The sequence below is a fragment of the Xenopus tropicalis genome, chromosome 6, assembly GCF_000004195.4.
Source record: "Xenopus tropicalis strain Nigerian chromosome 6, UCB_Xtro_10.0, whole genome shotgun sequence".
NCBI lineage: Eukaryota > Metazoa > Chordata > Amphibia > Anura > Pipidae > Xenopus > Xenopus tropicalis.
The window spans coordinates 2,538,898-2,552,398 of record NC_030682.2 but is presented as its reverse complement, the minus strand read 5'-3'; the positions used below and the strand labels follow the sequence as shown (position 1 = coordinate 2,552,398).

The 13,501-nt window shown below is 48.0% G+C and overlaps 1 protein-coding gene across 1 annotated transcript; it reads right to left on the bottom strand.

Annotated features, from left to right (window-relative positions):
• Positions 1-7,244: 7,244 nt before the first annotated feature.
• Positions 7,245-13,367, bottom strand: LOC100497293 (oocyte zinc finger protein XlCOF6-like). The gene is made up of 2 exons (XM_031904417.1): positions 12,901-13,367; positions 7,245-9,497 (listed from the first exon to the last, which is right to left on the bottom strand). Exons 1-2 carry the CDS (start codon positions 12,914-12,916, stop codon positions 7,657-7,659), a joined length of 1,857 nt encoding a protein of 618 aa, XP_031760277.1. The 5' UTR covers positions 12,917-13,367; the 3' UTR covers positions 7,245-7,656.
• Positions 13,368-13,501: the final 134 nt, after the last annotated feature.

Below are 13,501 nucleotides of genomic sequence, written 5' to 3'. Positions count from 1 at the left end.
CTTCCAATTAAACCCAGCACCCATAAACCCACACTGACCTATCTATCCACTCACATACAGACCCATACTGACCTATCCACTCACATACAGACCCACACTGACCTATCTATCCACTCACATACAGACCCACACTGACCTATCTATCCACTCACATACAGACCCACACTGACCTATCCACTCACATACAGACCCACACTGACCTATCTATCCACTCACATACAGACCCACACTGACCTATCCACTCACATACAGACCCATACTGACCTATCCACTCACATACAGACCCACACTGACCTATCTATCCACTCACATACAGACCCACACTGACCTATCCACTCACATACAGACCCATACTGACCTATCTATCCACTCACATACAGACCCATACTGACCTATCCACTCACATACAGACCCACACTGACCTATCCACTCACATACAGACCCACACTGACCTATCCACTCACATACAGACCCACAACTGACCTATCCACTCACATACAGACCCACACTGACCTATCCACTCACATACAGACCCACACTGACCTATCCACTCACATACAGACCCACACTGACCTATCCACTCACATACAGACCCTGACTCCATCCATACTGACCTATCTTATCCACTCACATACAGACCATACTGACCTATCCACTCACATACAGACCCACACTGACCTATCCACTCACATACAGACCCACACTGACCTATCCACTCACATACAGACCCATACTGACCTATCCACTCACATACAGACCCACACTGACCTATCCACTTCACATACAGACCCATACTGACCTATCTATCCACTCACATACAGACCCATACTGACCTATCCACTCACATACAGACCCACACTGACCTATCCACTCACATACAGACCCACACTGACCTATCACTCACATACAGACCCACACTGACCCATCTATCCACTCACATACAGACCCATACTGACCTATCCACTACATACAGGACCCACACTGACCTATCCACTCACATACAGACCCCACACTGACCTATCCACTCACATACAGACCCACACTGACCTATCCACTCACATACAGACCCACACTGACCTATCCACTCACATACAGACCCACACTGACCTATCTATCCACTCACATACAGACCCATACTGACCTATCTATCCACTCACATACAGACCCACACTGACCTATCTATCCACTCACATACAGACCCATACTGACCTATCCACTCACATACAGACCCACACTGACCTATCTATCCACTCACATACAGACCCACACTGACCTATCTATCCACTCACATACAGACCCACACTGACCTATCTATCCACTCACATACAGACCCACACTGACCTATCCACTCACATACAGACCCACACTGACCTATCTATCCACTCACATACAGACCCACACTGACCTATCCACTCACATACAGACCCATACTGACCTATCCACTCACATACAGACCCACACTGACCTATCTATCCACTCACATACAGACCCACACTGACCTATCCACTCACATACAGACCCACACTGACCTATCCACTCACATACAGACCCACACTGACCTATCCACTCACATACAGACCCACACTGACCTATCCACTCACATACAGACCCACACTGACCTATCCACTCACATACAGACCCATACTGACCTATCTATCCACTCACATACAGACCCATACTGACCTATCCACTCACATACAGACCCACACTGACCTATCCACTCACATACAGACCCACACTGACCTATCCACTCACATACAGACCCATACTGACCTATCCACTCACATACAGACCCACACTGACCTATCCACTCACATACAGACCCATACTGACCTATCTATCCACTCACATACAGACCCATACTGAACCTATCCACTCACATACAGACCCACACTGACCTATCCACTCACATACAGACCCACACTGACCTATCCACTCACATACAGACCCCACACTGACCTATCCACTCACATACAGACCCATACTGACCTATCTATCCACTCACATACAGACCCATACTGACCTATCCACTCACATACAGACCCACACTGACCTATCCACTCACATACAGACCCACACTGACCTATCCACTCAAATACAGACCCACACTGACCTATCTATCCACTCACATACAGACCCACACTGACCTATCCACTCACATACAGACCCACACTGACCTATCTATCCACTCACATACAGACCCATACTGACCTATCTATCCACTCACATACAGACCCACACTGACCTATCTATCCACTCACATACAGACCCACACTGACCTATCTATCCACTCACATACAGACCCACACTGACCTATCCACTCACATACAGACCCACACTGACCTATCTATCCACTCACATACAGACCCACACTGACCTATCTATCCACTCACATACAGACCCACACTGACCTATCTATCCACTTCACATACAGACCCACACTGACCTATCCACTCACATACAGACCCATACTGACCTATCCACTCACATACAGACCCCACACTGACCTATCCACTCACATACAGACCCATACTGACCTATCTATCCACTCACATACAGACCCACACTGACCTATCCACTCACATACAGACCCACACTGACCTATTCACTCACATACAGACCCACACTGACCCATCTATCCACTCACATACAGACCCATACTGACCTATCCACTCACATACAGACCCACACTGACCTATCCACTCACATACAGACCCACACTGACCTATCCACTCACATACAGACCCACACTGACCTATCCACTCACATACAGACCCATACTGACCTATCCACTCACATACAGACCCACACTGACCTATCTATCCACTCACATACAGACCCCACACTGACCTATCCACTCACATACAGACCCACACTGACCTATCCACTCACATACAGACCCACACTGACCTATCCACTCACATACAGACCCATACTGACCTATCTATCCACTCACATACAGACCCATACTGACCTATCCACTCACATACAGACCCACACTGACCTATCCACTCACATACAGACCCACACTGACCTATCCACTCAAATACGACCCACACTGACCTATCTATCACTCACATAACAGACCCACACTGACCTATCCACTCACATACAGACCCACACTGACCTATCTATCCACTCACATACAGACCCACACTGACCTATCTATCCACTCACATACAGACCCCACACTGACCTATCTATCCACTCACATACAGACCCACACTGACCTATCTATCCACTCACATACAGACCCACACTGACCTATCCACTCACATACAGACCCACACTGACCTATCTATCCACTCACATACAGACCCACACTGACCTATCTATCCACTCACATACAGACCCACACTGACCTATCTATCCACTCACATACAGACCCACACTGACCTATCTATCCACTCACATACAGACCCATACTGACCTATCCACTCACATACAGACCCACACTGACCTATCCACTCACATACAGACCCACACTGACCCATCTATCCACTCACATACAGACCACACTGACCTATCACTCACATACAGACCCACACTGACCTATCCACTCACATACAGACCCACACTGACCTATCTATCCACTCACATACAGACCCACACTGACCTATCCACTCACATACAGACCCACACTGACCTATCTATCCACTCACATACAGACCCACACTGACCTATCTATCCACTCACATACAGACCCACACTGACCTATCTATCCACTCACATACAGACCCACACTGACCTATCTATCCACTCACATACAGACCCACACTGACCTATCCACTCACATACAGACCCACACTGACCTATCTATCCACTCACATACAGACCCACACTGACCTATCTATCCACTCACATACAGACCCACACTGACCTATCTATCCACTCACATACAGACCCACACTGACCTATCTATCCACTCACATACAGACCCACACTGACCTATCTATCCACTCACATACAGACCCACACTGACCTATCCACTCACATACAGAGCCACACTGACCTATCCACTCACATACAGAGCCACACTGACCTATCCACTCACATACAGAGCCACACTGACCTATCCACTCACATACAGAGCAACACTGACCTATCCACTCACATACAGAGCCACACTGACCTATCCACTCACATACAGACCCACACTGACCTATCCACTCACATACAGAGCAACACTGACCTATCCACTCACATACAGACCCACACTGACCTATCCACTCACATACAGACCCACACTGACCTATCCACTCACATACAGACCCACACTGACCTATCCACTCACATACAGAGCCACACTGACCTATCCACTCACATACAGACCCACACTGACCTATCCACTCACATACAGAGCAACACTGACCTATCCACTCACATACAGAGCCACACTGACCTATCCACTCACATACAGACCCACACTGACCTATCCACTCACATACAGACCCACACTGACCTATCCACTCACATACAGACCCACACTGACCTATCCACTCACATACAGACCCACAGTGACCTATCTATCCACTCACATACAGACCCACACTGACCTATCCACTCACATACAGACCCATACTTGAAGGGTTAACATATGTATGCACAATTCTAAGAAGGTCTGTGTATGTGCTACTTCAGTTGTTATGATACCTTGACAATCCTGTCTCTGTACAAGTTGGGTTCTGGCCTTGATGATCTCAGCAAATATTCAAGGCTAATAAACCAAAATAAGCTTCAGCAGCGACTTTAATGAATTCCTGTTTTCTGCTAATAACTGCAAGGCATATGTGCCCCCCATGTTACGTAAGCATAATGGCATGTCTTTATCTATCTACTATATAAAAAATAACACAAAAATAATAAAGTTGAACTTGTTTGAAATACACACACTAGCTGTATCGTTTGTACAAGTTCCCTGATCAACCCTTAACCCTTCAATACTGACCTACCTATCCACTCACATACAGACCCACACTGACCTATCCACTCACATACAGACCCATACTGACCTATCCACTCACATACAGACCCATACTGACCTATCTATCCACTCACATACAGACCCACACTGACCTATCCACTCACATACAGACCCACACTGACCTATCCACTCACATACAGACCCACACTGACCTATCCACTCACATACAGACCCACACTGACCTATCCACTCACATACAGACCCACACTGACCTATCCACTCACATACAGACCCACACTGACCTATCCACTCACATACAGACCCACACTGACCTATCCACTCACATACAGACCCACACTGACCTATCTATCCACTCACATACAGACCCATACTGACCTATCCACTCACATACAGACCCACACTGACCTATCCACTCACATACAGACCCACACTGACCTATCTATCCACTCACATACAGACCCACACTGACCTATCCACTCACATACAGACCCACACTGACCTATCCACTCACATACAGACCCACACTGACCTATCTATCCACTCACATACAGACCCACACTGACCTATCTATCCACTCACATACAGACCCACACTGACCTATCCACTCACATACAGACCCACACTGACCTATCCACTCACATACAGACCCATACTGACCTATCTATCCACTCACATACAGACCCATACTGACCTATCTATCCACTCACATACAGACCCATACTGATCTATCTATCCACTCACATACAGACCCACACTGACCTATCCACTCACATACAGACCCACACTGACCTATCCACTCACATACAGACCCACACTGACCTATCCACTCACATACAGACCCACACTGACCTATCCACTCACATACAGACCCATACTGACCTATCTATCCACTCACATACAGACCCATACTGACCTATCTATCCACTCACATACAGACCCATACTGACCTATCTATCCACTCACATACAGACCCATACTGATCTATCTATCCACTCACATACAGACCCACACTGACCTATCCACTCACATACAGACCCACACTGACCTATCCACTCACATACAGACCCACACTGACCTATCCAACTCACATACAGACCCATACTGACCTATCTATCCCTCACATACAGACCCATACTGATCTATCCACTCACATACAGACCCACACTGACCTATCCACTCCACATACAGACCCACACTGACCTATCCACTCACATACAGACCCACACTGACCTATCCACTCACATACAGACCCATACTGACCTATCTATCCACTCACATACAGACCCACACTGACCTATCCACTCCCATACAGACCCACACTGACCTATCTATCCACTCACATACAGACCCATACTGACCTATCTATCCACTCACATACAGACCCACACTGACCTATCTATCCACTCACAATACAGACCCATACTGACCCTATCCACTCACATACAGACCCATACTGACCTATCTATCCACTCACATACAGACCCATACTGACCTATCTATCCACTCACATACAAGACCCACACTGACCTATCCACTCCCATACAGACCCACACTGACCTATCTATCCACTCACATACAGACTCATACTGACCTATCTATCCACTCACATACAGACCCACACTGACCTATCTATACACCCACCTTTTTAATCTCTCTGTCCCTCCTAAAAAGTGTATAACCATTTAAATTCACGCCCAGTCGCATGTTTCATCCCATCAGATCTCAGTGAAACAATTAAATCATAATTTTTAGTACATGCAATAGCCTAATAGCCTAAGCTCCCCTAATTTACCCGACAAGCTCCGTGCATTACCCAGCTTGCAGCAGGGGGCGTTATGTTTCCCTCTGATATTTACAGTAGGTAACGGAGAGGTAGAGCTGTTGCACCTAAATATTCAGATTGTGCCAAAAAAATCAAACTAAATGACTGATAAAGAAGGGATAGATTGATGGTACACTGGAGTTTTTATACTTTGGGCTCAAGCCCACACTGCACTACCACCCCCTCCTCCTGTGGTTCCATTAATACTCATTTGAAACTGTAGCTTGTCCTTTATTTAGTCTTGTACCCCTACCTCCTGCTCTATGTCCCCCAGTTTGGCAACGACAAGCACTAGAGCCATGAGTAAAAATGGAGCTTAGTAATGTCACATGGAAGTCACATGATTCAGTGAAACTGCTTATTCTAAGGAATAACGTGTTGTGTAATGTGAATTTAGCCTCACCAGAGCGCTATAGTTGGTCAGGTCCATTGATACACTGGGCTGGCACCTAATGTACATTGGCTCATTCACCTAAAGACTTTGCTCAACACTTTATTTCATGAGTTAATGACCATTAAAGAACAAGCCAAGGGAATATAATCGCTAAACTTGGATCAGGGGCCAACATTTCTCTTGAGAACACAAGGGTCCAGGGTACTATTTGCTGATCTCCCATCATCTTCTGCCTGTCCCCTCGGGGACCTGAGTCCATCCTTATATACAGTAAAGTAGAAGTTCTAATGGAGCACATGGGCCCTAGGCCAAGGTTCGAGACTACACGCATGGGGAGTGGCCTAACAAACAGTGGCCCCCCCAGTGAATAACACTTGCCTTGTCCTAATGGGACCCTGTACTCGTCCCCACATGTAACACGGACCAATGGCTTCTCTCCTGTGGCCATGTGAAGGTCAGACCCGAGTCCACTTATAATGGTACCAAGGCAACATTTTAGCGCACGTGCGTCAGACGATGGGCGCTGAGGTGCCTTTCTGAGTTGTAACTTTTCCCGCACTCGTTACAGACAAATTTGATGTCTCTGATGTGAGTGTGAAGATGATTAGTGAGGCTACTCTTTTGCCTGTACCTCTTCCCACACTCTACACAAACAAAAGGTCTCTCGTCAGTGTGACTGCCAAGATGAGAGTCAAGGCTGTTTTTATCCCTGAATCTTCTCCCACACACTTTACAGACAAATGGTTTCTCCCCTGTGTGGTGCCGCCAGTGCACTTTGAGGTCACTCATGGACCTGAATCTTTTCTCGCACTCAGTACAGTGAAACGGCTTTTCCCCAGTGTGACACAACTGGTGTTGCTGCAGTGCAGTTTTCCATGTGAACTGTAGGCCACACTCGGAGCACGAGAAAGATTTCACCCCGGAATGAATACGGCAGTGCAGCTCCAGCTTTCTCTTTTCCCGGAAGCATTTCCCGCACTCTGTGCACTCAAATGGTTTCTCCCCGGTGTGGATCATTTGGTGTCGCTTGAGGCTCTTCTTTGAAGATAATACCTGCTGGCACTCTGTGCAAGGAAACAAGTTCCCTGTGTGATTCCTCAGGTGGATATTAAGTTCTCTCCTGTTACTGTAGCACTTCTCACACTCCGTACAGGCGAATTTGTTCATTCCTATGTGTCTACGAAAATGTTCATCGAGTGATTCCTTTCTGTTAAAGCTTTTTCCACACTCAGTGCACACATAAGGCTTCACGCCGGTGTGAATACGGTGGTGCGCCCTGAGTGCAAACATATCTCGGAAGCCTTTCCCACACTCATCACATACACAGCGCTGCTCTCCCTTGTGAGTCCGAAGGTGAATGTTCAGTTTGCCTTTTTCCTTGTAGCTTCTCCCACACTCAGTGCACACATAAGGCTTCACGTCAGTGTGAATACGGTGGTGTGCCCTGAGCGCAAACATATCTTGGAAAACTTTCCCACACTCGTCACATACACAGTGCTGCTCTCCCTTGTGAGTCCGAAGGTGAATGGTCAGTTTGCCTTTTTCCTTGTAGCTTCTCCCACTCTCCGCGCAGACAAAGGGCGTTTCTCCTGCGTGTGTCAAACAGTGAATGTCAAAATCACTCTTCTTCTCAAAGCTTTTCGCACATGTAGGACACACAATTGGCTTCTCTTCTTGGTGAATCCAAAGACGAGATTCAAATTCCTTAATTTCTCTGTGTCTTTTTTCAGACTGGGAACAGATCAAGATATTCCCATTTCTTTGATTCTGAAGGCGACTATCATGGAGATGTTTCTGAAGGTCCCTGTTCCACAAGAAGCCCTTATTACATTCAGTGCAGGTGAATGGTTTCCTCCCAGTATGAACCCATTTATGAGCAATGAGGATCTTCCTGTGTGAGAAACATTTCCCACATTTAGAACAGGGGAATCTCCTCCCTGTGTGGATTCTCTGGTGGGTGAGAAGGTTCCAAATGCGACGGAATCTCCTCCCACATTTTGTGCAGATAAAAGGCTTCACGGTGCCATAGAACTTAGGCAACCAAGTTGTCTTGAGGTTTTTTTTAGGAACATTTGAGAAACATCTCTTCTTCCTTTCCATACCAAGACATGAAGACCCCTCTGCTGTGCAATAGTCCTGCTCTTTCCATGGCTCTTTGTTGTTATTGGTTGCCATGCCGGATTCATTGCGTGGAGATACTCCCTTGGCTGGAAGACTCTGGATCTGACTGAGGCTCTCCTGACTTTTACTTACTTTCTCTCTTCTGACCTTATTCATTTCTGGGACTGGAGATCCATATGGAACTAACCAATACCCTGCAGTGCCAGACCAGATCCCTAATAAAATATAAGCACAGAAGTAAACACGCTTATGCTCTAGAGGGGTTTAAATAGCATTTCTGGGTATTTAATGTATCTTATATACAGACAACATTATCCATACATTTCTATGTATTTAAAGGTGGCCAAACACGTTCCAACTACGATCTTTCCTGCGACCATTGGACGTTCGTTCCCCCCATTGATGTTCAGGGCTGAATCGAGGTAGAAACAATAGGGATTGTACCTCCACCTGACGATTTAGCCCTACATGCAGATTTTGCTCAGGCACCTTCAATGGCGCCCGGTCAAAATCTTTTGTCCAGCCCGATTAACGAGACGGCCGATATCTGAAGCTTTTGCGATATTGGTCACTTTGTCGATCAGCCATACACAACCAGAATATTGTATGATACTATTGATGCGAGTATGGGCAGCTTTAGGCTGATAGTCCGCCCCATGTGGCATCAGCCTAATCCCCCTAACAAGCTTAGTCACAGTCTGTGCCACCTTATAAATGTGTTGGGCTTACTATAAATATGTAGTAAGTGTATAGTAAGGGGCACAAATTTCCTTAATTAGGGACCAGTTTGCCTGGCATCACCATTATACCCCTCTATAAACCATTTCATAAGAGGCAACAGCAAAATAATATGGCATGGGGGGTAATTAGAAAAGAGCTTCGGGGGTCCAAGAAATATACATTCACCGCTTAATTAAATAGTAACACCAAAAAATAAAAGTAATGTTGCCCTGCACTAATACAGCTGGGGTGTTTGCTACAGAAACCCTATTATATAAATACCCTGCTGTGTAGCCCCGGGGGCAGCCATTCCTGCACTGGTACAGCTGGGGTGTTTGCTACAGAAACCCTACTATAGTTTATATAAATACCCCGCTGTGTAGCCCCGGGGGCAGCCATTCCTGCACCGGTACAGCTGGGGTGTTTGCTACAGAAACCCTACTATAGTTTATATAAATACCCCGCTGTGTAGCCCCGGGGGCAGCCGTTCCTGCACCGGTACAGCTGGGGTGTTTGCTACAGAAACCCTACTATAGTTTATATAAATACCCTGCTGTGTAGCCCCGGGGGCAGCCATTCCTGCACTGGTTCAGCTGGGGTGTTTGCTACAGAAACCCTACTATAGTTTATATAAATACCCCGCTGTGTAGCCCCGGGGGCAGCCATTCCTGCACTGGTACAGCTGGGGTGTTTGCTACAGAAACCCTACTATAGTTTATATAAATACCCCGCTGTGTAGCCCCGGGGGCAGCCATTCCTGCACCGGTACAGCTGGGGTGTTTGCTACAGAAACCCTACTATAGTTTATATAAATACCCCGCTGTGTAGCCCCGGGGGCAGCCATTCCTGCACTGGTACAGCTGGGGTGTTTGCTACAGAAACCCTACTATAGTTTATATAAATACCCCGCTGTGTAGCCCCGGGGGCAGCCATTCCTGCACTGGTACAGCTGGGGTGTTTGCTACAGAAACCCTACTATAGTTTATATAAATACCCCGCTGTGTAGCCCCGGGGGCAGCCGTTCCTGCACTGGTACAGCTGGGGTGTTTGCTACAGAAACCCTACTATAGTTTATATAAATACCCCGCTGTGTAGCCCCGGGGGCAGCCATTCCTGCACTGGTACAGCTGGGGTGTTTGCTACAGAAACCCTACTATAGTTTATATAAATACCCCGCTGTGTAGCCCCGGGGCAGCCATTCCTGCACCGGTACAGCTGGGGTGTTTGCTACAGAAACCCTACTATAGTTTATATAAATACCCCGCTGTGTAGCCCCGGGGCAGCCATTCCTGCACTGGTACAGCTGGGGTGTTTGCTACAGAAACCCTACTATAGTTTATATAAATACCCCGCTGTGTAGCCCCGGGGCAGCCATTCCTGCACTGGTACAGCTGGGGTGGTTTGCTACAGAAACCCTACTATAGTTTATATAAATACCCCGCTGTGTAGCCCCGGGGGCAGCCGTTCCTGCACCGGTACAGCTGGGGTGTTTGCTACAGAAACCCTACTATAGTTTATATAAATACCCTGCTGTGTAGCCCCGGGGGCAGCCATTCCTGCACCGGTACAGCTGGGGTGTTTGCTACAGAAACCCTACTATAGTTTATATAAATACCCCGCTGTGTAGCCCCGGGGGCAGCCATTCCTGCACTGGTACAGCTGGGGTGTTTGCTACAGAAACCCTACTATAGTTTATATAAATACCCCGCTGTGTAGCCCCGGGGCAGCCATTCCTGCACTGGTACAGCTGGGGTGTTTGCTACAGAAACCCTACTATAGTTTATATAAATACCCCGCTGTGTAGCCCCGGGGGCAGCCGTTCCTGCACTGGTACAGCTGGGGTGTTTGCTACAGAAACCCTACTATAGTTTATATAAATACCCCGCTGTGTAGCCCCGGGGGCAGCCATTCCTGCACTGGTACAGCTGGGGTGTTTGCTACAGAAACCCTACTATAGTTTATATAAATACCCCGCTGTGTAGCCCCGGGGCAGCCATTCCTGCACTGGTACAGCTGGGGTGTTTGCTACAGAAACCCTACTATAGTTTATATAAATACCCCGCTGTGTAGCCCCGGGGGCAGCCGTTCCTGCACCGGTACAGCTGGGGTGTTTGCTACAGAAACCCTACTATAGTTTATATAAATACCCTGCTGTGTAGCCCCGGGGGCAGCCATTCCTGCACCGGTACAGCTGGGGTGTTTGCTACAGAAACCCTACTATAGTTTATATAAATACCCCGCTGTGTAGCCCCGGGGGCAGCCATTCCTGCACTGGTACAGCTGGGGTGTTTGCTACAGAAACCCTACTATAGTTTATATAAATACCCCGCTGTGTAGCCCCGGGGGCAGCCATTCCTGCACTGGTACAGCTGGGGTGTTTGCTACAGAAACCCTACTATAGTTTATATAAATACCCCGCTGTGTAGCCCCGGGGGCAGCCATTCCTGCACTGGTACAGCTGGGGTGTTTGCTACAGAAACCCTACTATAGTTTATATAAATACCCCGCTGTGTAACCCCGGGGGCAGCCATTCCTGCACTGGTACAGCTGGGGTGTTTGCTACAGAAACCCTACTATAGTTTATATAAATACCCCGCTGTGTAGCCCATCTCTATAAGGTTACATAGTCTATCAGCTCTGTAGAATATAATGTTGTTGTACAGAGCCTGTGCATTTGCCCCATTGCAGTCAATGCTACAGGATTTTTAATTGCCTTTAAAACATGTTGGAGTTACTTTTCCCTTAAAAACCCAACTATAACAATAACATTACACTGAGTCCCTATTTCCCCTCCCCCTTGATAACAAGCAGAGGGCACTGACTCTCCCTACTCCATGTGCCCCACCCACCTACACTAAGCCCCGCCCCTCGGGTAAGTAGCAGTCGGTGTATAATTACCTTGTCCGTGGGACATGGGGCTCCTGGTTCCGTTGCTGTACCCCGGATTGCGGCAGCTCAGGGGGCAGAAGCCAATTCCCGGGCAGGAAGTTCGCACAACTGCGCTTCTCGGGAGAAGGGGCGGAGACAGCGATCATAGGGGGCGGGGCCAGGAACTGCCGCTGCTGCTGAGGGAAGCCGAGTTCCCGCCCCTGTTACGTAGGGGGTGGGCGGGGCTGGATAACTGGCTGTACCGCCCACTCTGTTACAGCTACGGTCACTGAAGCTTTCGCCCCAATAAACACTCATGGGCCCCTCGCCTTATTATCAGCCCCACGGCCCGACCTGCCGCCCCACTCACCGCTGTAGGTCTGGGAGGCACCGGGCCGGGAGTCTGCTACCTGGGAGTATTATAGAGATACGGGGCAGTGTGGCTCCTCCCACAGACAGTGGGGTCATGTGACTGATGGTTCAATTGGGCCTCAGTACTGTGTGAGACCGCCCCCCTCCCCGGGACACTCCCCCTGCCTGTCTGAGGCAATACATTTCCCTGCCCCTATCAGTCTGCTCAACCAAACGAGCTGGACTACAAATCCCAGAATAATGTAACATATAATGAAGG